Below are 27,391 nucleotides of genomic sequence, written 5' to 3'. Positions count from 1 at the left end.
TGTGTAAGCAACTCCCTGCTGCCCCTCTCTGGGTGGATTTTCCTTACAATTACAGAGTGCAGAACTCAGTGAGTCAAACTTCTATCCTATTCCATGCTTCCACTTTCTTAAATTGCCTAGTAACAACTTAGTTTTGTAAAAATGCCCTGAAAGCAACCTTTGATATCAAATCACATCTAGTGCTTTAGCGCTGGTATTAATAACTTAATGTCTGCGTTCATGCTCTCTAAAATCTGCTTGCTCCTTTTATTTGTGTGGAGAAGCAGCCTGTATTTGTTTGCACAGTTTTCCCAGCTCATTGCTTATGCTGCTAATGGGCTGAAAGTAGAATGTGTGCAAGCAATGGTTAAAATGTCCTTGTGCATTTCTTTATGCCGTATCCCCTGATTCGCCCCATCTTGGTGTGAGCTCAGCCACTGTTGGCAGGGTTCTTTACAGAAAGTTTGTTTTTTGCACTTGTATATCTTCAGAAATGCAGAAATGCTAATTTTCTATAGTGTCTTTCTTACTATAGAGTGGAGTGGGGAGAGAAGTAGGAACCTGGCGGGGGAAGCAGGCAGAGTGGGGATTAGGAGGAATCAACAAGGCCAAAGGGGTTGGGGCAAAGGATGCAGGAACCCAGAGGGGACTGGAGAGAGTTAGGGGGTAGTTGGTGCTGGTGGAAGCAGGAACCTGGTATGGGGGAAGTGGAGCTGAGGGCAGAGGGGAAAGCAGGGACTCAGAGAGGGGGAAGTAGGTGGATGGGGAACAAAGGTGATGGTGGAGGTGAAGGGCAGTGGTGGTGATGAAGGAGGCAGTAGCAAGTGGGTGGGTTGGTGGACATGGAATCAGGGTCCCTGAGTTGGGGCAGAGGAAAACAGGGACTGAGGGGAGCAGGGACCCACAGCAGGGGAAAGTGGTGCTGGGAAAGAGGGAATTGCAGAGGGGGAGGGGAAACCGATACCATGCCATAGAAGGGAGTTGGGGTAATACCGAGCCCTTGCCATGGGAGGGTTAGGGAGACATGCGGGACAACAGGGAAGCTCTTTCTTTGATGTCATTTCCCACATTGGGAAAGTGAGGTGTTAGTATCTATGCTCCATTGCCACTCGGATGGAGGGGCACAGTGCTGGTGCCATCTTAATGCAATGCCCCTTGCTAGAAGTACAGGGTCCCTGTGCCCCAGCAACAGTCGCGGGAAGGGCTCACAGCTGTTGCCACTTTCATTAGTCTCCCTTACTGCAAAAATGGGCTGTGTCCTTTGCCAGTCACAGGAAGAGCACATTGCTGTTGCCATTGTGCTGAAATCTTCCTTAGTGGAGCGCTGAGATATTGCAGGGCCAGCCTTAAGAGAAAATGGCTCCCTGGACAAACTTGTATTTTGGTGCCCTTTCTTTGAGTTTGAGAATAGCAACATGGGGCGCAGGGTGCAAGGACCAGCTCCTGGCTCCGGAGCCTGGTCAGGCTGCACAGGGAGGCGTCTCTGAGCCTTTGGGCTCCTCTGATCATACACCCCCTGATCACCTAGCAGGAGGAGAGTGGGTATGCAGCCATCACCCGTGCCCGTGGGAAGGGGGGATCCAGGGGCTGGCCCACTTGCTCTGCAGGGGGTGAACCATGCTGCCTGTGACTCCCTGACAGGCTGCCAGCTCCAGGCAGCATCACTTGCCCCCTTCCCGGCTGGCCAGGGCCTCCAGCCCCAGGTTCACTCGCACTCACCCCCGCTCTGGCAGCCCAGGCCCGCCAGCTTGCGGCACTTGGATGGCACCCCCCTGACCGCGGCACCCTGGGCGGTTGCCCACTCGTAAGGCCAGTCCTGAGGCCATGTCCCTGTGCAACAGAGAGAAGGGGATACTGTCAGTGCCATCTTTCTGAAGTCTCCACTCCTTGTCCGAGTGATTGCAGAAAGGAAAATGGCTGGAGACCAGTCAGGGCTACAAAGAAGACTTAGCAGGCTGAAAACAGGAAAACCACAATGCAAAAACATGTTCAAAAACAAAAGAGGAAACAGAATAAAGGAAGTATGGCAGCACTTCTCTTCCGCCCTCCTCCCTACACACTTAGCACAGTTGTTGCAGAATCAGGGCAGTGGATTTTTAAATTAAGATAGATGTTGGGTGAGGTGCGGAGTGGAAAGGGGTGGTTCCATTAAGAGGAGATTATTCCACTTAGTCTGCTGTCCTGGTTGTAACATGGTTTGTAGCACCCCAATACAGTTTTCCACCAGGCTACAAGTGTGCAACAGAGCCCCATACAGAAAGGGGGGACGGTCTTGTACAGTTCTGGCTAAAGACTTGTCATTTCTGGAAATGATCTAAGACGATAAAGAAAAACTATTCCAGCAAAAGAACTTTGGTTTTGCCATGCAGGCCACTGTGCCCTGGCAACTTGGAGCTTGTCTCTTCCCGGTTCCCACTCCATTCTTCCTTCTGCTTGCCCAGCTCACATAGCATCATCCCAGCGCTGTTAATTACCTTGCCGTCATCTTCGTAGCCCCTGATATTTGATGTCATTGGCCTCTCCTTCCCTGCAGCTGGCTAGATTTTGAGCTATTGTTTGTGAATCCCTTTCTGTTACATAAGAGAACAATATTTCCAATAAAACTTTATTGTATCATCAATCAGTATTTTTATAAACAAATGCATACAAATCTGGAGAAAATTTCACAGCAATCAGAATGTACAAATAGCCTAAAGCAGTTGATTATCCCCTATACCGTTCCCTTAGTTTTACTCTCTTCACCCCCCTTCAGTCTCAAAACATGCCATCCTGCTATCAGTGGTCTCAGGGGACAGACAATGTGAGCATTTTATGCTGGCCATGGAGAGAAGGAGGTTGGTTGGTTGTTGTTTTTTTTTAAATAAAGAATATCAAAATTAAAAAGCAGTATCGAGAGCCACTTTTCCAGATCTGACACACAGTTCTTTAGTCGCGCATTGTTCCCATCAGGCTCAAGTCTTCCTTTTGAAGGCAGAGACATTATCATGCCTTTGCATGCTTCTCACATGCTCTGCTCTTCTAGCCTCTTGCTCTGGAATGATTAGCAGAACCTCACGGAAGACGGGAATTGGCCCTTTCAACCCCATCCTGAGCCCTTTATTAAATGGAGCATGAAGTCACGTCAGAGAAATGGGGCTAGCTTGCATGGCCATATGAACCAAAGGGACTTAGGCCCCCAGAGAGTTTTTACTTTATTTTTATTTTTGGTGGCGAGGAGGAGAGTTGGGAATTTAGATAGCTAGTGAAATCCTTTGAATTGAATTTTGAGTGGGAGCAAGTCAGTGGATGGGAGCACACAGCTGGATACCTTCTGCAATCAGGAGGTTATTTTGTAACTTTTGGGACGAGTGGCAGCTGGTTTGCGCCAGGCCTCTGTGTTCTCATGGCTTCTCGTTTGCTTCTTTTTTTAAATCTCTAACCATGCAAGGGCTTGTTTCTCAGAATTATCCAGTGCACTGCTCAGCAGGGAAGCAGTTAACAGCTGACACAGGAATGGACCCATTAAGCAAATAGATCCCCAGATCAGATATGTATACACTTGTCATGCTGATGTCCCCATGCTATGGGATCCACAACACTGGTGATGATCATGCAGAGAATTTTGCTAATCAGTAGAAGATTTCAGCTTTCACACAGATTTTCAGGTTTCCTCAATGGGCATCTTTACATGGGGTACAGTACCTCTAAGACGAGCCCGCTAAAGGAATTAGCAGATTTTGCCCCTAGCCATGTACCATCAAGTATCACCCTGTTAACAAAGAGAAGGACTGTGTAAGTTCTGAAAGGCTGCAGCTTCTCAGATGGGCAGAGAGAGACAATGTGGTTCAGGAGCATCTTTTTGCTGTGGTGTACCATGATGTACTAGTAACAGGCCTTATAGTTTCAGTCTATTTACATTATCTGAGATTTTTTTCTGAAATTAATCAAACCCTTAGGTAGCAGTTTCTGCCACAAGATTTTATCCTGATATATATTTGGAGTGTTGAAGAGACGTTTTGCTCATCCCAGGTTGTTATGATGACTGCTGGGCTGTGATGGCTGCACAGATAAGGTAGTCAGCTACACCGGTTCTAGTCAGGGTCATCTCAGGATACGTATCTAACATAAGGCGAGATAAAACACAACTGGCACAGTAGCTGGATTCCTAATGGCCTGGAGCCAGCCCACACACCATGACAACCAATGAGTCACAATAATGACACAATCATCACAACAAGTAGCTATCAGGCCTAAACTTTTCCAGACTTGTCAGTAGGCTGGAAATCTACCCAGGAGCATATTCTCTTCTCTACATGACTTTTTAGAATTTTTTTTTTATTTTTAATGTCTGCTGGTAAGCGGTAGCTGTGCGACTCTGACATGGGAGTCAGTTGGGTGTGACATCAGACGCTGTGGGAGTCATGTTGCTGATTTTGGAATCATTTCAGGAACACTATTTGTGTTCTGTATTTTGGTGGTGTTTTGTGTAAATTACATGTTATGATATTACTGGAACTCCGTTTTCCCTCTGGTCATCTTCACCCCAGCCTATAGATGGCATCTGAGGGTGTCAGGGAGCAGACACTCCTAAGAAGTTTCCCTCCTATGACCTGCTTCTCTGTGCTAGATGGCAGGGAGGATAGGGTCTAGGTGGGAGATGGAGACTCCCTGGCATTCCTCTGGACTGGAGGACACTGAGGAAGGCTGCCGAGGGGAATCTCTTGGCAACAAAATGTAAAATATGCTTTTAAACAGATGGTTCCCACTCTACTTTTCCACCTTCCTCATAGTATGAAAGGCATAGGGGGAAGCTCAGTTCCAAGCTGCATGTCTTTCTCCATGGTTTAAAGAAGTTTCTAAACTTTACAAAGTACCAAATGGGCCCCGTCTTGCCTCCCATCATCCTTTGCCATGAGCCTCTAGTGCATATCGCAGACCCATCACCTGGAAAGGGTTCATTTAAAAAAAAATTGTTACAGCTGGGGGAGGGAGGGTTGTTTTTTTAAAGCATCAAAATCTTGATTATTTTTCATCAATGCCTATGATTTTTTTTTAAAGTACGAAAATTAAATATTCTGCTCCCAGGCTGAGACCCAAGCTGCCAGCTGGAGTGACTCTCAAATAGAGATGGATGAGTTCTGAACCAGCTGAAAAACTAGCCTCAGAATGAAAGCATCAAAAATTCTTCTTGGCTACATTAAAAACTATTGTTGGTGTGATTCCCACAGTAGGACAAGACCTTTTTCCATTCCCTTCTGCCCGCCCCTCCCCTCCACCTAGGATTTGTTCATGCTGAGGGGCTGCCTCAGTCTACTGATGGTGACTCTTTGGTTGCATAGTTCCAAGCTGGCATCATTAGAGTGTGATAGAATAACTGACATGCCGTCCCATCTGAGGGAATATGAGCGAGACGATGGGAGAGGATTGGATCCCGGGTGGCGCTGACTGCCTCTTATCTATGCAGCCATCATGGCCCAGCAATCAAAGTCAGGGCTTCATTCATGCTTGGCAGTGTATATTCTTTCCATGACCAGTCTGTACCTTGCTTGAAACTCTCACAAAGCTGGGTCATTTACAGAAAGGTTATATATGTTATGGTTTCATTGAGACTCATGTATTCTTATTGTACATCTACGCCAAACAGGGCAGGTGACCCTTGAACAAAAACTATTTTTTTCCATAGTGTTCTCTCTGTTTCTCAAATCTCCTTAGCTCTTTCCACATTGTACCTTTTTCAGCCATGTAAAGGAACTCAGAGTAACAAATCTGAAAATGGTTATCGTGATTTGCATCATGACTGCCACTTTTAAAATCATTTTATGACCTGCCAATAGTCATCTGACCCCCTTCATGAGACCTCTGCTGAACACACATTACTTTAATTCAAGTTGGTTCTCATGGGCACGCCTCTAACTGGAGTGTATTATCGAGCACGGAGTGTTAGTTCTCCTGGCAATCCCACTGGAGACAATTCTGAGACAGTAAATGCTTGCAGAGTTTCTGAGGTACTCTGCCTATGGATATTTGGTGTGGTCACTCAGATAGTCCCAGATGAGCGTATCTGAGCGATGGCAGAAAATACTATTTTCTCCCATGATAGCATGTGGATAAAGCATTTCAAAAGTTGTTCCCAAACAGGGGGCGTGGATTCTCTAACATGGCTATGAAAACAGAGGAACATAACACAGATTAAACCATGCTAATAAATTAAACCACTTGAAATGTTTACTGGTGTGGTTGGTCTCTCTCTGACTCAGGCTCTCTATGAGATGTTTGCCACATTTCTAATAGAGATGGGCTCAGACTAGAAAACCAGATTCCCACCCACTTGGACTTCAGGCAAGTTGGAATCTGAATCTAGGTCCAAACTCCACAGCTCAGGTCCATCTCTACAATAGGACTGAATCAGAGCAGTGATTCCCCACACTTTCCTGGATTTTTGAAAAGTTTGGATCTCGATTTGAATCCAGATCCAAACTCCATGACTTAAGCCAGATTTTTATTCCTGACTGACTCCTTATTCTTTAGATATTGTAGCTGGCAGCTGATATCATTTTTCTTACAAATCTTCCCGTCATACATCTTTTCATAAAGGGACACAAGTTATAAACACACCATATAGTTTCTATGCAATGACATCAAACAGTGCAGGCAAAATAATAATATATATATGTACACATACATCTCTAAGAAAATAGGTAGCAAAAATCTAAACCCATTGAAGAGGAACTTGTTTTCCTCTTCACAAATTTCCATTGGGGCGGGGCATTTGGAATGTGGAGAGTGGTTCTCTCACTCCAGTTCAGTTTTTAAGGCTTCTTTTTTTGTTCAGCCTCTCCCTCCAGTTTAATAAGTCATCTTCTTATGTCTGCTCTAGGTGCCAGTGTTGTAAATAAGCATGGTGTGGGGAACTGCACACCAACAATGAGTTTAGCAATGTATTGGTCATTAAATTGTAAGCTTCCTTGTGCAGTGAAGAAAAACCAGCAAGAGTTTCAACAGTTGTGGTGATCTTTTTTCTTTCTTTCTTGTTTTTTTTTTTTCTTGAGAAACTTTCTAAGGAAGATGAGCGCAGCGATGAATTTGAGGTGCCAGGGGAAGCACTGAATGCTAGAGAAAGTGTCGGTCATTTTTCCCGCTCAGAAGTGGCCTTGCCTATAAAGCCTTTGCTTCAGCAATAGCCAAAGCTTCTTCCATATTGCTGACAACAAATATAGTGAAAGTTGTTCTTCTTCAGCAGTTTTATACTTTCATGGAATTTGGAGAATCAGGAACAGGCTCTGAAAAGGAGAGACAAATCTGTTAATTTTTGGAGGTTATTTATGGATGTGGAGCTCACTGGGCTCCTCTGTAGCTGTGGTTTTATGTGCTTAACAGAAAATTCTTCCCCCCTATAGACAAGTCTCTAGAAGATTCGAGCTGCTGGAGGTATACATTGCCGTTTGCAGAATGATTCAGCCAAATGTCGCCAGGTGCAAAGGTGGCAGGGAAAGGGAACTAAGGGCCTGACCCAAAGCACATTGTTGGAGTTAATGGAAAGACTTCCATTGACTTCACTGGGCTTTGGGTCAGTCCCTACTGTTCCATGGCTCACAATTTTAAATCTCCTAGAGGCAACATTTCTTAGGGCAACTGGCAGGATTTTTTTTTCTCTAGCTGGTATTGAGTTGAATTAGCTTTCTCTACTTGTAACAGCAACTACTGTATCAGTAGTAACAGGGTGAAATATCAGGCCAGCTTTGGGAGATTAATATGGGGATACTCTGAGGGCAGGGATAATGGACTGACAAGTGTGTCCACCAATTTAACATTGCTAGCCCACACCTGGAACTCGAGCACTTCAGAGACTCACCGGCTGGTGAGAACCCCCTGTATGAAAGAAAAATTCCTGTATGAAGGGCAAACCTCATCATTACCCCATGCTGCAGGACAAACAAAAAGAGCCAATCGTGCCACAGCTGTGTTTCTTTCCCCCAAAAGCTGAGATCTTGTCAAGATCCCCTGTCCACCTCCAAACCAAAGATTTATTTATTTATTTATTGGTTTGTATCAGCAATTTCTCGAGACACCAAATAACTATGAGTGAAGGTCAGTAGGTCAAATTCAGGTTTCACAGACATCAGCGTAAATCTGGAATAACTTTATTGGATTAAGTGGAATGACTCCATGTCTATGCTTTTGTAACTGAGACCAAAATTAGGCCCAGTAGGTATAAAATGAGACACTACAGCAGAGATGCAGTGTTTTTCCCCCTCCCCAAAGTCACAAGACTGTACATTTCATGTTAAGTGAGAGGTTAGATTGAAACTGAATATTTAACAAGGGATCACTCCCCTTCCTTTCTGCCTCTTTTCCTTTCTCATGTCCTTCTTCAATGGCTGGCTGGCCGGTGCCTCTGCCATGACAGCTTTAGCTCGGGTTAACCAAGGAAATAGTTTTGTAAAATGGACACTTACCCAGTGTTGGGAAGAAACAATCCCCTGTGCCTGGAGGAGACAGCGGAGTGTTTGGTTCTGAGAGAAGGTGTCGGCCCGATTCTGACTGCTGGCGGCTGGCCATGTATGTCATCTGCGGCTTGGGCCTGGACTCTGTATTTGGGGATGGAACCGCCTCAAAGACAGGGTTTTCAATGCCTTGAGCATTACTGCAGGAGAAAATACAATGTCAGTCCTCGGTCTCCCTCTTTCTCTCTCACCCATGGAGAACTCCAGAATTATAGACTTTCTTCCATTCTAACAGTAGCATTTATTGTTCTTAGTATGGAAGTTCCTATGTATCTGACTTAAACATAAGCTGGTGGGTCTCTCCTGTATTTGTCCTGTATCGTTTTTCTAGGGCTTGCTTCCTAGCACCTGGTTTTTCCCCTGTAATGCCACCATTGTTTTGTACAGCAAATAACTGTGATGTGATACAAGCACAGGCGTGGGATCTTGCTGGCGGAAAACCTGGTTTCTGAAGGAGGCAGGATCTCAATAAAAACATTATAATGAGAAGTGATGTAACCCTTGTCAGGGGGTCACTGGCATCTTTAAGGGGAGTCCGGGCCCAGGTTACCATGATCATCAAATTTAAAGGGAATTAGTCCATTTAGGAATTTAATTGAATAATGAGCACCTGGGCCTCATAAAAGGCTATCACGGCTCAGTTCCAGTGAGGTGCTTTTAGAGAAATTCTCCCAATGGACAGGAGCTTCCAGAGACCACAGGTCCCAAGGAGGAGGGCTATGCACACACCCCTGAGCCCAAAGAGAGAAACAAGGGGCCAGTACTGAGGCAATGCATACTTGCAGCACTAGGACAGCAGGGGGTGCTACAGGGCAGGCCCTACAACAACAGGTGCCAGAGTGGGATTCCGAGACACAAACCCCCCCCCCCATCAACGAGGGATGACTGAGCAGCACAGTGTAAACACCTGCCTTGGCTGTGAGATTTTGATCCTCCCTCATCAGCATATAGAGGGGCTGCCATAGCTGTGGGAGTTCCAGCTCCAGTTTTTAGGAGTGCCCAAGCAGCAGCAGAGACCTGTCAAGGAGGTTCCTTGATGGGAAAGAGTCAATCGCCGTACAGGACTGAGGCACAGGCTCGACCAGCTATATGTATTGACTGTGAAGAAGTGGGGCATGCAGGATGGGTTTTCTCCTATATGAACAATGATTATAAGGGTGGCCTGATTCCTCTGAGCACCAGAGGAAACAGGGAGAGCCAGGCTATCAAAGATACCCTGCCAAGAACTGCTGGGACCAGGACTATTGTGACATCTCAACAAAGGACTGTGGGGACCCAGTTGGGGCAAGGAAGAGTAATACCACAAGGCCAGTCTGTTTTGGCTGTGGAGAGAACAGGTACATAGAATGGTGTTGCTCTGCTAAAAATGTCTGCTTTGGGTGGATGGACTATAATTATGAAGAAGCAATACCCTACAAGAATAGGCAAATGGGTGTAAAATTAAAGGTGGGAGGCTGTGGGTTTCACCGTTGCCATTAGTTAGGAGAGATTCCCTTACATGACTCTTAACCCCAGAGGGTGAGAGCTTGAGGAACTTAAATAAAAGAACCAGGGCAGGCCCAGGAAGCAGGAGTTCCAATCAAGGGGGGATCCAACTAGCTGCCCTAAAGGATGACAGGATTCTGGGGTTGAGCAGCCCAGAAAAAATATGGAACTTGACTCAAATAATCTGGAGGGCCAGGGAAATAGAGGCAACAAGAGCCATGATGTGACTGTTAAACAATACAATAAACTACAGGTCCAGGTGATAGATATCTACCAGGAATTGGATGGCTGTACAAAGAGTTAGGAGGCCCAAATTCAAGAAATGAGGTGGGAAACACTCTCAAGCTACAGATGGGGCTGATCATACAGTAGAAAGAAACCAGGCCAATAGAAGCAGAGCTTGAAAGGGCAAAGCAACCATGGCTGAGCAAATGGGTAAGGCTGACCAGTGAGAGAAAGATTCCTCTCCCTGGCAAAGGCAACACTTGGCACTCGCAGAAGGAAGTGACAGAGCTCTAAGTCATCTTGAAAAGTGACTCTGGACAGCCAAAAAGGAGCCAATGGATGAACTGGCAGACCTGGGAGCTCGACTGTGGATAATGCAGGAGTTACTGCAGGAAGCCAAACACCAGAAACTGAGTCTCCATATCCAGGTGGAACAGATGGAGGATGAGAAGATAGGCGAAAGTGTCGAGCTAAATCAAAACCTTGAAAAAGAAGTCTTCAACCTAAAAGACAGACCAACAGGAGTTGGAATATCCGCTTATTTTGGAGAGGGAATGCTCTACATACTACATAGATAAGTAGAAAACATATTGAAATAGAAATACAGGAACAGGTGAGACCAACCCTCTCTTTGAGCAGAGCAATGTGGGAACACTTGAAACAGAAACTGGAGCTAGAGAATGGCAAGCATACCTTGGAGCAGCAGGTTACTAAGATGGAAAAGGAGCTGGAGACTGACTAGTGAGCTCCAGGAACTGGCCATTGAGGCAGTAGCCTTACACACCCTGGCAGAAGAAGCTGGTTTGCAGGGAAAACTGGCTGGGGATTGTAGGAGTGCAGGACCAGGGTGCTGAAGCCCATATAGAGACATGCAATAAGATGGAGAGCATAGAAATCAATTATAGGGAGGCTTGTATTGATACAAAGGACCTGACTGACAAGCACGGCCTCCAGAAAGACCTTCCAAGAGGAGCAGTCAACTGTTTGACAATGGATTGGTGTCCTGTGGCACAAACCCTGAGATCCAAAACACAACAGAAGCTTCAGTAATGCCAGTTGCCCTCTCAGCTACACAGCAGACCTCTCTAGTAAAGGACTGGAGTGAGCTGGAGGAGAAGGCTGTTACTGCTGATAGGAATCCTCGAAGTGCAGGCACAGATGGCTGAAGAATGGGAGGCGCTGGAACAGATGTGCTCCTCAGGGGGAAGGATCATAGTGCAAGCTATGAAGCGGGAGCAGCAGCAGCTGATTTGCCTCAAAGTTGAAAATGAGACTGCAGAACAGCGGTATTTGCTGCTGCAGAGGCAGCTGACTAAGTCCAGAACCTGCTTAAGATCCAGCTGGGGTTGAGGTCCATCTTGACTAAGGATAAAGAGCTGGAATCGTGTGGCGTGAGGCCACTACTATAGGATAATGGATTGAGCAAGAAGGTACAGCAGCTGCAAGGCCAACCCCCAGCCAGACCCCACTAAAAAGAAGGGTTCACCCCAAGAAAAAAGGGAGACTCAGATAGTGCTATGGTGCAGAACGTCATTCAAAAGCTACTGTAGGTCCCGGAATAGCAGAAATGCGTGCTGCTGAGTGGATTGTTAAGAACTGTAGGAAAAAGGGTCCAGTCCTTAGAGGCTGGAAGCCCTGAAAGGAAATGGGACTTGGATAGAGCTATTTTTAATCCCGATGGCTGTGCTTGTGTTTGTATCCAGGGAAGCTCCCCCAAGAGACCAAATAGTAGCCTTAAGTCAGTTCAACTGTGGTGAAAGCTTTGTGTTGTGGATCATACCAGAAGCAGCTGGGGTATCAGGCTTTCAGGGGGTACAGCATTTGGTGAACTATGACATGCCGAGAACTATGGAGGAATATGATCACTGCATGAGGTGCTTACAACCAAGTCCTGATGATGTTATATTTTACAGAGCGGGACAAAAACATTGTCAAGGATTTAATAGATTTCCTAATTGCTTCTAAACAGAAAGTTTCCCCTGACTGGAGAACATGACAAACCATTAGCCATTGTTGAGCCTACATTTCGGTATAGGTTGGCTTTGCTGGCGGAAGGTATGTCACGGGGTTGCTAGCGCCTTGTTTGCTGGTGCTTATAGAGAGAGAAACTCTCCTAATGGAGAGGATCTTCCAGAAATACAGGTCCTAAAGAGGAAGGCTGAGCATGTCCCTGAGACCAATGCGAAAGACTTTATTTCAAGTTGATTTGTATTTAATAAAGTAGAACCTCAGCAGGAGAATTTTGTCTTACCCCATTTTGGACTGTGTGGAGTTGTGTCCTTGAGAGAAGGGAAACTGAGGCAGGGAGTGCCTGCAGCGCCACACTAGTTAGTAGGCAGCGCTACAGTGTAGGTACATCCTGAGATACCCTACCCCGGCTGGCTGGAATTTAAACTCTATATTATGTTTGTCATGGACCCAACACTGCTAACAGGTAAAGGAGATTTTTCTTGAGCTCAAGTTGTGGGAGCCTGAGTCTTTGGAGCACCAGGATATGAATTCTAATTCCACTGATAATGAAAAGTTCCAAAGGACCATAGCATGCAGCATAATCACAATCATGAAGCTCTAGTTGGCCCTAGATTAGGTATAATATATTTATAAGGGCTCTGATGTCTCTTTCTAGCAATATAAAATGCTAACACAAGCTACCAGAACATCATCAGCAACCAGGAAATGCAGCTGAACAGTTCTTGCAATTACTGGTATTATAAATGAGGGCAGTTTATAATACCTGAAAGAGTGGGATAGGGGAGCCCCTACAAATACAGTGTAATAAAACACTGAAACACGGGGAGAAATTTGTAAATAAATTAATTTTCTTTTGCAGACCAGGAGAGAAGGAAAATAGTAATTTTAACCCTCCCTTGCCGTCACTGACTAAATGGAATGTCATATTTCATCAGTTCCAATTTGCATCTCTTTTCATCACGCTTGTGATTGCTAAAAGTACCCCCAATATCAACCTCAACCCTAAGCTGCTTTTCAGTTCCTTCCGCATGCGATGCTATCCCTTTGGAAGAAAGAAAGCATGTAGCTCCCTAGAGTGTCTTGTGCTGTGATTAGCTGACTGCATTTCGGCACTTACTAACAATCAAGACAGCTACAGAGGATTACAGGCCAACTAAGTGTAACACCAACAGACCCCGTTGTCAGCGGGCAGGATCGAACCTGGGACTTTTGGAGCTTAGTGCATGAGCCCCTACTGCATGAGCTAAAAATCAACTGACTGTTAGCCAAGGCTGTAGAGCAGACTCATTTTATCTCTCTCTCTAAGTGCTCTGGCGCTACTAGATAGGACAAAACACCACACCCAGGTATGTGGGTTACATAAGTGTTTAATTTTTGTTTAAATGTTTCCTCCTGACGTTTCCTCCACTATGAGAGGTGTTGTTTATTTTAAGGTCAATAAACAAAACCAAGGTTAATTTGCATTCTTATTTCAGTTTCTGATTTATCCTGCCAGTTTCAGTTACTGCTTGAAACAGCTCAACAGGGCAGGCAACAGGTTTAGCCTTTTAGTCAAGGCCTGTCTGGCTAAGTTGGTGAGACTTTTAAAATGAAAAAGTAAGAAATCTGGCACGGGGCCAGATGACGGGTAGTTGGAGAATTCTGCATTTAGGAGATTGGGGGTGGAGAATGCTGTCCCCAAGCTACCACAGTTCAAAATGAAAAGCCAGGAAGCAAACATTAAAGTAAAAGGTAGAGTGGATGGATACCGTATTTACTCCTCTTGTAGATCAAGACGTCAACCACACTTTCTGTAATAGGTGGTGAATATAGTTTGGCTTAGTCTGCACTAACAGATCAAGAGGAAGATACAATTGATATCTATTGTCAACAATGCCTCTAATTAGTCACTGTGACCCCAATTCCTTGTTCTTCTTTCTTCCCACAGCCTAATGCAGTATTGCCAAACACAAGAGATAAAAAATCTCGAGTCAGAGCACCCAAAACCATGATTTCTTTTTTAAATCAAATAATATTTTATAGTCTTTTTTTTTTTAATTCCTCTCTGCCAGTGTGTGTGTGTGTGTGTGTTATTATTTCAGGTTGAAAAGTCAACCTTTGATGAACACAAATGGACTCCTATCCCTACTGCTCAGATGTATACTCCACTCACCCGCTCCTCACCCCTAAGACAGGGGAACTGCTATCAAATTCCTATTGCTGATCCAGCAGCAATGCTTCCCTGACTCCTGCTGCCTCAGGACTTCTCCAGCTGGAACTCAGCAGCACCTGACTGCTCTCCTCCCCTGCCCCAGGTTTCTCCTCTGCCTGGGTCGTAGCAGCACCACTTCCCTGCCTCCCACTGCCCTAGGTCCCTCACTCTGCTATAAGGACATACCTGAAGGCAGGTCCCAGTGGTGGAGCAGATCTGTGTCCCCAGTCCTGAGGCTCTTGCACAGAGCTCTGCCCATATGCCCAGCCCTGAAAACTGCAGGATTGGGGGGCCTTCTCGGGTCACTGCAAGAGCTCCTCCTGCAGGTGCCAAAATCCTCTGACTCCAGATCAGTCCACAACACTTGCCAACACTGCCTTCCCCTGGCTGCTTGATGGGACTCCCCTTCCCCACCACTGCCCCCAGGCTGAGGGAGCTGCGAGTCTATCCCCCCGATTCCCATGCTCATCACTATCCTCTGCACCTCCAGGGCCTCCCTCCTGCCCCTCCCATCCTCCTGCATCCCCTAAATCTGCTTCCTGTTCCCCCAGTGTCCTGCTCCTCCTCACTTTCCCCATTCACCTTTCACAGGGTCTCTTCTGCTCTTTATATTCCCTGTGTCCTGGCCAGCTCCCTGAACTACAGAGCGGTAGCCATTTTGCCTGTGGGCATGGCTTAAGTTCAGTCTCACTGGAAGAAACAATGGGAGGTGGAAGCCAATGTTATGAAGAGCAGCCTAGCTGCCACATGCAGATAGACTGTAGGGAAATGGTGACCATCTTGCTGGCTTCAGCAATAGGAGATGGTGGCCATTTTGAGCAAGCAGTTGGCAGCCTTGGTTAAACAGAAAAAACAACACCCAAAATCACCAGAGACGTGATGAAATTGTGAGAGTCAGCACTACTGCCAATGCTGTTCACATTCTGTGGCTCCCCCTCTGTCCTCATTTCCCCCCACCACTCCCATGCCTCTTCCTTTTCTCCTTTCCGTTTGGTCCAGGAGCCAAGCCACTGTACCGTGCTGGAGCCTGGAGTCCTCACACATGTCCTTGACATCTCATTCTCTGTATATTTTATCTGACACCAGTAGGAACAACAGGCATAGAACAGATACCTTGAAGCCTTAGCAGTGGGGATTTGGGAGCTCCATGGTGCAGGGAGACTCCGACTCTCACATGACAGAGTTAAAAAAGAAATAGGTAGTTTCCATTCGGGAAGAGGGAGTAGAAGTTTGTGGTAGTGGGGCAGTTATCTAAATGTGGATTCTCCATCATCCCTACCCCTGTGCTAAGGACGTAAGTACAGCCCAGAGTCACTGGCAGTCTGCCAAGCTAGCGTTTAGGTCATTATCTGAGGAAGGAGAGGAAAAGTAGGCCACTTCCAGGGTCACAAGGAGGGAAGGGAGCATGAACAGGCTAGTGGAAAATGGAAAGACTTAAGATTTCCTCACCTCTCCATTCTTACAAGTTCATGAGCACCTGCGAAAAGACAAAAAAATGTTTTATTATAGTAATAAAAAACAACTGTTGCTATTTACAGTCAATTTCATGGCAAAAATATTAATGCTGTAAATTCAGAAATTCCTCTGCCCAGTTTCCCCCTAAAGGTGAACGCTCTTGCTGCTTTGTAACTGAGACAGTTGCCCAGGGCTCTCATGTAAGGTGTCAGATATAGAGTTCTATGTTACACACAAAAGACTGGGACATGGGCACATTCCATCAGCAGTGTGAAAGGATTAAGTGTGGGGACCTATTCCAGCCCTAGCCATGGTGACCAGAATGCATTGCTGAAACTGAAGCAATAGGCAATGCAATACAATAGAAATGAGGTGCTCCAAAGCGCAGCACACGAGCGGTTAAGTCCTCAAGTTCCTTTCCTTTCCTCTTCACTGATTAGCTTGTTTTTTGTTTTCCTGTGCAACTTTTTCTGTTCTCATAAATCTGTGATTTGGTGGCTTGGACTAGGGGAACGGAAACTGCCAATTCATCTGGAAAATGGAGACCAAATCAAGTGCTCTGGAGCTTGCCAGGAGCTGTCTCCTTTTTCCTCTTTCATTTCCTTCTTCAGTAAAATGTTTTAAAGATGAATAAAAGTGGAAGCAGGCCTAGCACAGGCCTTTTTATCTCACTGACACAACACTGACCTGCAGCTCCTCCTGGGCCCTCCTACAGCTTTACTACTGGACCTTGACTCTGACGTGCAGAGCTCTCTTGGATTTCAACTCTGCATTGTCATGAGGAGGAGGAACCCTGTCAACTTGTAAAAGCAACAGATACTTGCTATGGAGCAGCCTGAGATCTCCAAGCTCTCATTGTGCTTCTGATTTCAATCATGTTTGGAACGTAGGACTCCAAAGGAGAAGAGAGGCTCATAATGCATTAACCCTTTCTCCAAAGCTTGCTGGTGCCCTTTTCAGAAGGCATGAACTCTGCTATCTAGGCACAGACCGGTATAAACAGCTGAGTTTCTTTGGTGTTAACCTTTGAACACAGCACTTTCTGTGGGCAGTGTAACAAGGTTGTCCTAATGGAAAACATCCAGATAAGGAGAGTGACCCATGATGAGTCTTGTGTGGACATTATAAGTAGTGGGGGGCTTTCTGGTATTTTGTTTTGGATTTGATTTCTGTAGTGTGCTCAGATTTCTTAGGGTGGGTGTATGCAGTTCATGCTCTGTGCGAACACAGCACAGCTGCTGATTTCCCTAGGAAAACTAAATCAAAGCAAATTCTGATTCAGCAGCATTGGCACTCAACTGTACCAATTAGAGCCATCGTTTCAAAGCAATTGCACTTTACAGTATTTGTTCTCCATTAGGGCTTATTGGTGAGAGAGTCTCACAATTTGGCCATGCTCTCAACAGGCTCATGGCATCAACAGGAGTTTTGTCTGAGCTTGGACTACAGAATTGGCCCAATGTTAGTAATGTCAGTATTAGTGTTAATAAAGTTGACTTCAACATCAGTTATTTCAGCATCACCCCTATTAATAGTAGTAATATTCGGACTAGTACCATCACTATTACTACTGTTTAGTTTCCAGATCATAGTAACATCAACGGAGCAGATGCTTGGCCTACTCTGCCAGTTTTATGGGAGAATTCACACTCTGTGCCCCATGCGTGTCACATCTGTATAGGCTCTGTGCATTGTGGCCATGTAGGTGTGCAAGGCAAGCTGTACAAACTCTGCAGAGAGCTCTCTTGGGACTGACGGGTACGTTCACTTTGCTGATACACAGCTGCCTTCTGAAGCAGCATTCACTCCCTCAGAAGGTTTTTGTCGCAAATGTACTGATGCTTTTTGACGTTGCTTTCAATCCCTGTGACAAAGCCCCAACAAAAGGTCTCTTTTCCATAAAGACGTGAGTAGAGGAGCTCCTCTGTTGTAAACTGGCATGACCTTTACACATGGTTAATTGTCCGCAATAAATATAGAGCAGGAGTGATGTTTGGCTGTTCTGCAGATTATTTCATGACTAGAATTTCTTAGTGCAATGAAAATGGAGTGGATTTCATTATACATCAAGTGTAACAACTATACTACTTTGTCATAAGAGCAATCAGTATTTCTCTCAGCTTCTCCTCCTCATTTCTCTCTCTTGCTATGTCTCCTTTTGTCTAGCTTTCTGTGCCTCTTCCCTGTTCATTTCTCATTGCTCGTATCCTTCCCTTTCTCCCATCTGTCGATCCATTCTCCCCTCTCAGTTTAAGTGGGCTGACTCCTGGGCCCCATACTGCTTATTCCATTCCAGGCCTTGATCTTCCATTCAGTGAGTGTTCTGCAGGCTTGTAGGACTAGACTGTGGCAGGCAGATTTCCTAGTATTAACCCTGAAAGTTTTGTGCTCTAATTCCATGATGCAAAATTCATCAGCATTAACTATTGTTTTCACCAGCTCTCAAGAATCCCAACTCCAGTGGGTTAATTTAAAGTGCAGCTGTTGCCCGTATTTTTACTTGCTATAACAATAGCATGACCCTGCAGCAGTGCAATTGATGGGAAGATCTATGTTCAGGAGTGACCTGAGATATCTATCACTCCCCCTCACCTTGCCCTAGCATAGAGGTGTGTACTCATTGCTGTCGTGTGACCCCTTCTGGCTTTGGGATTAGCGGCAGCTTTGTAAGAGAATTTGAGCCACACTTGTTGAGAAAGACATGATGCTGTGCTAAGTATCAATCTGGCTAGAAGGAAACCCTGCTCAATGAAAGCCTGGAATAAAAAGAGTGATGGGAAGGGACAAGTTGAAATGCAGGTCCAAGAATGAAAGAGTAGATTACATTTGCCAGGATCCAATTTAATATCCTGATTTTCTGCACTGGGGTGAAGGGGGAATCTTTGCATACAGAGTGGGTTGGAGGTGTGCAGAACGGGGCTTGCACACGTTAGGCACAAATAAATAAACTGCTTGGAGCATTGCCCAGGCTTACAGATTCTTCCCCTCTGAGGAAGGCAATTCATGTCCTGATCTTCCTCCCCTCACTCCGCAGGACATAAAACCAGTTTAGGAGGGGGAGAAGAGGAGGAATATTCTGCAGTATGGGAGTTGAGGGCTTTTTTTTTTTTTTTTTTTTTGTTCATTGATATCTTCAGGTCTTAAAGTCTCCAGTGTTCAGCTGCCACCTCTTGAACTCAAAGGAAATGAGAGGCCCTGATGTTTTGTGGCTTACTGTGTTGTTAGTTCTGAAGAGTGGAGCCATCCTGGATTGAAACTTAATAGAAGGGGAAGGAGGAGCTTCCGTTTCTGAAGTTAGCACAATATGAAGTGAGGTTGCAGCTGGGCTACTGCAGGCTTGTTTGTACCTGTGTGCATAGGCGCCAACTTTCCCCAGCACCGGTGCTCGCGCCCCCCTGGCCCTGCCCCGACTCCACCCTTTCCCTCCTCCCCTGAGTGTGCCACATTCTCCCCAGCTGTTTCACGGTGCAAGCGCTAGGAGACGGGGGGAAAAGCGGGCATGCGGCGCACTCAAGGGGGGAGGCGAAGGCGGAGATGAGCTGGGGCGGGGCGGGGAGCTGCCGGTGAGTGCTGAGCATCCACCAATTTTTTCCCATGGGTGCTCCAGCCCCGGAGCACCCACAGAGTCGGCGCCTATGCCTGGGTGCATGCTCTATACCAGCGGTTCTCAAACTTTAGCAACCCAAGGACCCCCATTTTTATATAAAATTTTTCGCGGACCCTCAAGTCCCCAGCTCAGCCCCAGACCCCACCCCCACTCCACCCCTTCCCCCAAGGCCCCGCCCCACCTCTTCCTGCCACAGCTCCACCCCTGCCCCTCCTCTTTCCCATCTCTTTCCACTCCCTCCCCCGAGCACACCCTGTCCCCGCTTCTCCCACTCCCTCCCAGCACCTTCTTCACACCACTGAACAACTGTTCCCCAGCGTGCAGGAGGTGCTGGGAGGGAGGGGGAGGAGTTGATCCGCAGGGGCTACAGAAACCCTGGAGTACTCTCCCAGACCCCAGTTTGAGAAATGATGCTCTATACAATGTATTTATCCAGGGCCGACTTTACAGGTGGGCGACAGGGCCAGAGGAATGCCTTCCAAGTGCCACAAGCTGGCAGGCCTGGGCAGCTAGAGCAGGGGTGAGTGCGGGCAGGCCAGGGGCTGGAGCCAATGCCACCCACAGTTGCCAGGCTGACATGAAGGGGCAGGCAGCAGGGCTTGCCCCTGGGGAGCCAGCGTGCCAGACACTGGGTCCCCTTGCCCATGCCCGCGCACTTGCTCTCCTTCTGTTAGGTGGTCTGGGGGTGTATGGCCAGGGGAGTCCCCAGGCTCAGAAACTCCTCCCTGTGCAGCTCAGCCGGGCTCTGGGGCCAGGAGCTGATCCTCGCTCTCTGCGCTCCACGCTGCTGTTCTCAAACTCAAAGAAATGGCACCAAAATACAAATTCTCCTAGAGTCCCATTTTCCCCAAGGCCGGCCATGCATTTATCTGCACACATGCAGGTAATGTTTTAATAAGGGGACCCTAAAATATTTATGTCCTTAGCCTGTGGTAAACTTCATGTCCCCTGGTTGCATGGCCATGCAAAAAATAGTGGTGCAGGACAGAGAAATCTGGTTGTTTTCCCACTTAAAAAAACCAAAAACAACAAAACACTTTCTCATGACCACACTGAAAATGCAACACCTCTTGACAAGCACACTTTATATTAAATGCACATACTACAAATATTTGTACTCTGCTCCTGAGCAATATATAGGTAATAGAGGTGGGATTAAAGGCCTAATGAGATATCAGGGGGATATAAACTCTGAGATTTAAAAAAAAAAAAAATACTTGACACTTGATGCAGTCTGGTGTATTCCAATTTCAAAATCCTTGCTCTTCAGAAGTACTTTTATAAGCCCCAGGAATTAGTTACCTCTGGCAGGGATGGTGAATTCATTCACAGACAGCGAAATCATCTCACTCCTCCCTTTAAATGGCGGGGGGGGGGAGGGGATTTTAACAAAAGTTTCCAGAGAACCTCATCCAGTAAAACTCTTTGTTCATACACTTGTATATATGCACAAGTTCATACAACTCCAGTAGGTATTGTGCATACAAGTATGTGTGCACTGGCTGTGTATGACTACAGATGCATATGCTTCACATGCACATGTGTGAAGGTCTGTGTGCAAATGTTTTCATACCTATAGGAATGCAATCACGTATGTTCAGTGTGTTTTGTGTCAGAGTGTGGTGGAGGAGGAAAAAGCTTGATAACAATTCTAAATGATTCATTTGGCTTTGGCTGTGTACACACCCCTCTGTGCTCTCTTCTCATGAGTATTCCCACAATGAAACTCACTAGCAGGAACTGCCTGAGTCATTCCGTCTATCTATTTATTGTGGTACCACCCTTACTGAACCATTGCCAGCTAAAGGAGAGCAGCACTGAGGTTGTGTGGTAGCCGTGGCATGCACCTTAACTTTGTTGGATGGAATCTTTTCTTTTATTTCCAGAGTTTCAGTATAGGTGCATTTGATGTTCTGGAAGGGTACGAGATATTGCCAGTCAAACTTAAGTCTGTATTAATTAAGTTTTTGAACAGTGAATTTTTGTTGTTATTGGTTTGGGGTTTTTAAGAAAGTGGTGCTATGGAAGGGGTGTGATTGTGGGTCACCCGTGTATAGAGCTGTGTGATTTTTTTTTCAATTTGTCAACCATACTGAAAAATAGTTTCAGGCTGACCCAAAATGAATTTTTTTTGACATTTTTAGCAAACTGAAAAGTCGGGGGGGGGAATTGTTTTGGGCCAAACAAAATATTCTCAGGATTCTGCCAAAGGCATGACTCAGCCTCACAGTACATGAATGTAGTTCAGGTTCAGTGGCCACAGCACATCACCTTCAGCCACCAACAGAGCACCAGACCTGCTGCATATTCACAAATGACTTTCTCTGGCTCTTCAACTTGACTTGAGCCATACTTCTCAAGCCAACTTTTACCTTGAATAACTTTTAAAATATTGCGGGGCAGTGGGCACCGGACACTAATTGAGATCAAACCTGAACAGGTGATATCTTTTGGGGAGGATCAGAGCCATAGTTTGAGCTCCAGGTGTGTGCAAGCTGTAATAACTGTAAATTTTGATGCCCTTTTTTTTTTTAAGAAGAGCTGTATCTCTGGAACCCCTTGCCCAAATGACCCCAAACTTTGAACACTAACTCTACCCAAAACCCTGATGAAGCATAGCAAATTTCAAAGCAATCTGGGTATGCATGTGGATTTTAGACCACTGAAAAAAATTGTCTGTCAGACTGTAAATAGTCCCACCCTGATATAATCCCATAGGGCCTGTCACCCTGGTATCTGTGCTCTTATGTATTAATTCAAAACAAAAAGGATTTTGAACAACAAATTCTCACCAACCATACTAGAGAACAGAGCTAAGTTTTACCATTTAGAGTGAAACTGCCATGCATGGGGGACTGTGCAGAGCCACAATCCCTCAAAGGACAGTTGCGGAGGCATGTTTCTACTCCAGACTCACAGGTGCACAGAGGGACTTTAGAAACTTTATCTTGTTGAACTGTTCCTCCAGACATGACTTTGGAGCTGCTGTTGTTGATTCACATTCCCCTACCCCTGCCCTGATAAGACACTGAAATGTTATTTGGGAGGCAGAGCATTCTCCTTATTAATTTGTTTTGTACAACCTCTAACTTGCTAAGATTCTTTCAGCCCCAATTTCCTCAAGATGGTAGTAGCTGGTTTTCGCAGTTCAGTGAGAGTGCACGTTCCTGGCCCTGCCTCCTTTCTGCTTTCCCGTTCTCTCTTTGGGATGCTGCATCTCCCTGGGAGCACACAGAAGACGCAGTCCTTCTGATTCCCACCAGTGGCAGTGACTGTAATTGTGTGGGAGTGGGAAGGCTCCAGGTGCCCTCCCCCTGTTATGCACCAACACAAGGGCAATGGGCTATCAGGCCCTGAGAATTCTGTTGACTAATGTTGAGTAATTGGGAGATTGCACTGTGTTCTGTGGACAATATGCATACAGGAAAGGTGGCAACATTTGTCTATTGACCAGTTATGAAATGTTTGCCCCCTCTTTAGCCTGCAATATGCGTTCATGTCCACTGCATTCTGCCTTTGTAGAATGGCTAACCATAGGCCTGTGTGGATGAGCATTCATACTGCCTTGTTTTGTGAGGGGTATTTATGCTGGACCCTCCCCGAGTCCGTTTGTTCTGTCATTGCTGCCTACCACTTCTCCTGGACCTCTGCTTAAAGGTGGCTTGCAAAGCAAAAGTTGACCCAAGTTAAACTCAGATTTCAGTCCCAAATGGAACAGGGTTGTGGGGGAGCATTCAGCAAAGAAATAAATTTAAGCTAATCTTTTCAAATTCATTTCTTCCCCATCCCACCTCTATCAAATCCTAATAATATTTCTTGGTTCAATGACTATATCCCAGAATGCATTGTTCTGTGACATCATAACAACCAGGGCTGGCATCGATTTCAGTCAGACTTCTGGCATTTGTTGATGTCACATTTTGGGGCATATGTCCAGTTAATCAGGATCTACCAAGGCATATTTGAGGCATATGTCCAGTGAATCAGGATCTTTCAGAAACAGGAGAAAAGATACTGAAATATATAAAACTTACTTCTGTACCGAACGCTCCCTACAGCCTGGTTAGCTGGGACGTTCAGCAAATCAGTCTCTGTTAACTCAATGTTCATTTTTGCTTTGCCATTCACTTTAAAACAACCTCAAGTTGTACACAGGGCAATATTCCATGTGGCAGGCAGTAACTCCTGTACCCAGGATTATAGACATAGTGGTACAGAAGCACCAACACAGGCCCCTCCTTTCAGCTAGAGATTGATGTTGAAACTTGCTGCTATATTTCACTAATTACATTTCACCAGATTGTGCAACACAAATCACTTCTCTAATTTATTGTAGTCAGAGCTACATAGTTACCCATTGGCTCAGTCAGAGAAACTATACAGTTTCCCAGTTTGCCAAGGACTGATGAAATGTCACCACAACCAGGGTTTAAATTCTCATGAACTATTTCTCAAAGTCCCCATCCCCCAACACAGCGCCCTGTGGGCTGAATTTAAGCCCAGACCACAATAGAAGGTGGTGATAGCCCTAGAAGAGTCTGAGCAAGGCCCTGCCTGGTTCCCAACTCCTCCCTGGAGCTACATGTTTTTCCTAGGGCTGGAGGGAGTGGGAGGGAGGAGGCATTCCTCTGGGATTCTGTTGCCATAGAAATGTGGAATATAGGGAGTGTTTTGTTTTTTTTAAAGAAAGTTATAGTAGTAACTAATTTTTTCAATCACTTGAGTAGAAGAAAAGCAGAATAGAAAAGCTATTTCTGTCACATAATGAAGCTCAAATTAAGGGGTAAGAAAATTAAAATTATATTTCAGCAAATGTTGATGCAACAGTGTAAGAGATCTGATGTGACCAAGAATTGGTGTCATGTAATCAAAGTACCCCACCACACCCAGGCACACTTTAAAACATGCTGTTGCATATTTACAGTTTTATTAAACTGCCCTGCCCTCAATCTGTGTTCCCTACCCCATCACTAATCCCCAAGAGATTTATTTAAACTAGCTTGTTTTCTCCAGGCTAGACAGCCTCCTCCTCAGATCTGATAGCTTGCTAAGACCCAGATGTGTAATGCTGGCCTTTAGGATGCTTAGGGTTACCATATTTTGAGTGTCCAAAAAGAGGACACTCCACAGGGCCCCGGCCCTGCCCCCAGTCCCGCCCACACCCCCGCCCCCGCCCCAACTCCGGCCCCTCCCCTGCTTCCCGCGAACATTTGATTCGCGGGAAGCCTGAAGCAGGCAGCAGGTAAGCTGGGTGGGGGGAGGAGGCGCGGCCCAGTCTGCCCCCCCCCGCCAACTGAGCAGCTCCCTCCGGCGGCCGGCCCCAGCCCCAGCGTCTCCAGCCTGGCTCGGCTCAGGCCCTGGGGTGCCGGCCCCGGGCCAGCCCCTGGCCGAGCACCCCCGGGCCAGCATTGCCGGCCCCGGCCCCGGCCCCCGGGCCAGCACCCTCGGCCCTGCACTGCCGGGCCCGGCCCAGCCCGGCCCTGCACCCCCGGGCCCCGGCCGAGCACCTCCAGCCCAGCACCGCCGGCCCCGGCCCAGCACCCAGCGGCGCCGGCCCCTCCCTATTTTCCCGGACATGTTCGGCTTTTTGGGATTTCCCCCCGGACGGGGATTTGAGGCCCAAAAAGCCGGACATGTCCAGGAAAATCCGGCCTTATGGTAACCCTAAGGATGTTTAACAAAATTACATAATGAAGGTCGCAGCACAGAGCTATAAAGGAGGAAGCTGAAACTGATGAGCTGTAGTTCTTTAACATACAGTATGTGCAGCTTTCCATAACCACAGTTACAAATTAGCATTTCTTTTGCACAAATGCAACCACTGGGAGATGTGAGGATGTGTTCCCCTCCCCCAGGTTTTATTGGTTTCCCACCATTTTTAACTTGCTTCTGCTTATATTCTGATGTATAATTACAGTAAGAAGCAGTAAGAATACACAAGCTTGTGTGGAACAGAGATAAATATGGGTCTAGGATGAGTGACATCCATTGCTAATAGTGTGGTGACCAGAATTATCTTCCTGATGCCCAAGTCATTGTGTCTCACAGTCCGCATCTTAGTACATCACTGTGGACTTGGTAATGAGTCTTTGCCTGTTCTAGCCCTGAATGCCTCCTATGGGCAATATGAAAATGGCTTCAGAGGGCCTGATTGTTTATGCAGACAGGCGGCTAATGGATACATTTTCACTGGGGGGGACGGGACAGGGAGGGCGTTTAGCCACACAGCACACTTTAATATTGACAGGGATCATTTGGCTAACTTCAGTTCAACCCCTGACAGGCTCAGTGACAGAGCTGACTTATTCCTGCATTGGTGCAGATATTAGGGCTTTCTGAGCGTGGTGTCCTCTTCATGAAAGGTCCTAGCAATAACCAACTAAGAGAGAGAACTCACAAAGACATTATCCCAACATCAGTTAATGCTAATCATTTCAGTGAGATATTGAAATAAAAGTGAGGAAGGGAAGGAGTGAGGGAATGGGAATGTTTTGATACATACGCCTGGTGTTGACTGCTTGTCTCTGCTTGTAAATGAGGATCAGGATGAGGGGCAAGCAGAGAATGCCCACAATGCATGCTCCTGTTGCCAGAGCAGCTGCTGTGATGTCTGAAACAGAACAAAGAAGCCAGAGGTGAAATAAGTGAGGCAGCAAAAGCTGTTTCAAACTGCATGGCCTAAAGTCAGGCCCTCTTCTGAATGAACAATTAAAAACTCCTAGTTCTAATTCTCAGGAACCTCTATTCTGCTGAGGCATTCAAGAGTAAAAAGGAAAAGGTTCTGTGGATTCAGGCCTCCCATCATACATAAAGTGCAAAGTGAGAATGAAAAACTAGCAATGTACAAAACATTGTACTGAATACCCACTAACAGGCCAATGAGGGAATTCAGCACTGAAATAAGATTTAACTTACCATTTCCTGTCTGTGAAATACTCCAGAATTTACTGGTTTTCTCAAGATACCCCAGAAGCATTCTGTAATACTGATGCTCCCAGAAGTCTCATGCAAGCATGCTACCATTACTCCTGTGAAACCTGGGTAACCCATCAAACTTCTCATAACAGAAGGCTTGACATTGCTTTGGAGGAGTGGCAAGTGGCATTATTTCTTCTGTCTATAGAATTGAGCTGGGTCTAAGCCATGCAATTTGGTTCCCAAACTTCTCCAGGTTCTGGGGGTACTCAGATACGTGGGTTTTGTTCAGTCCCAGCTGTGCTACAGATACAAGTGAAAATTATTTAATAAGTGATAAGACGCCTGATCCAAAGTCCACTGAAGACTGTGGAAAGACTCCCATTGACTTCAATGAGCGTGGGATCAGACCCCCAGTCAGCTAATAAAAATTAATCACTCTTTGTCTTCACTAGCCAAATCATCATTCAACTGTATGTCAACATATTGTGGTGGGAAAATTTCTTCAGTCCTATAGCTTGGTGCTGTTTTTAATATGGAGAAGAGGTACAGGACCACTAGCAATAGTTACAATTATGGGCAGTAATAAGTAAACTGACTGTATACTGGAAAGAACTTTATAACCCAGATCCAGCTAAGGAATTTTCTTGATTTTCTGTAGAAAGCTAAAGATTTGATCTCTGGCCTTTGTAATTTTTTAATGAAATTTACTGTAAGTTCAGCAAATGTAATAGGAGTAAGTCAGGACAGATAGGTGAGCTGCAGAATTGATAGGCAGAGATTGTGCAAAAATATTAAGTAATTAGATTGGGATGTAGGTTTGGAGTTATTTCAGCAAAAGATTCCTTTCAGGACTGGCTAGTGACCCAGCAAGTTGCATATGATTCAGAATCAGTCAGTGGCATTCGTTGGACCTGCAGAAAAGTGAGAGCAGATTTGATGCATCTTCTCTGAGAATTCCCAGAGATTCAGAAGAAGGGAGGAGGATCATGCTGATGGTGATATTCCAAATGATCTAGGGCGTGGGAGGCTAACTGCAGAAAGCAATGCATTGCAGGATGTAGAAAGCAGTGCATTTTC

General features: G+C 46.0%; 2 protein-coding genes across 3 annotated transcripts in view; one reads left to right on the top strand and one right to left on the bottom strand.

The window, feature by feature from the left end:
• Nucleotides 1-27,391, top strand: part of CDH23 (cadherin related 23) — a 516,293-nt gene that overhangs the window by 405,700 nt on the left and 83,202 nt on the right. The window lies entirely within an intron of this gene.
• Nucleotides 2,571-27,391, bottom strand: part of VSIR (V-set immunoregulatory receptor) — a 50,620-nt gene continuing 25,799 nt past the window's right edge. For both annotated transcript variants that reach the window (XM_054034017.1, XM_054034016.1), the window contains 4 exons: nt 25,899-26,006; nt 15,784-15,811; nt 8,415-8,602; nt 2,571-7,238 (listed from right to left, as the gene is read on the bottom strand). In XM_054034017.1, coding sequence (XP_053889992.1) covers nt 7,201-7,238; nt 8,415-8,602; nt 15,784-15,811; nt 25,899-26,006 — 362 coding nt within the window. In that variant the 3' untranslated portion in view covers nt 2,571-7,200. The remainder of the gene's footprint in view (nt 7,239-8,414; nt 8,603-15,783; nt 15,812-25,898; nt 26,007-27,391) is intronic.

This window comes from Malaclemys terrapin, chromosome 7 (assembly GCF_027887155.1).
Source record: "Malaclemys terrapin pileata isolate rMalTer1 chromosome 7, rMalTer1.hap1, whole genome shotgun sequence".
NCBI lineage: Eukaryota > Metazoa > Chordata > Testudines > Emydidae > Malaclemys > Malaclemys terrapin.
This window is presented reverse-complemented; position numbering and strand designations above follow the sequence as displayed.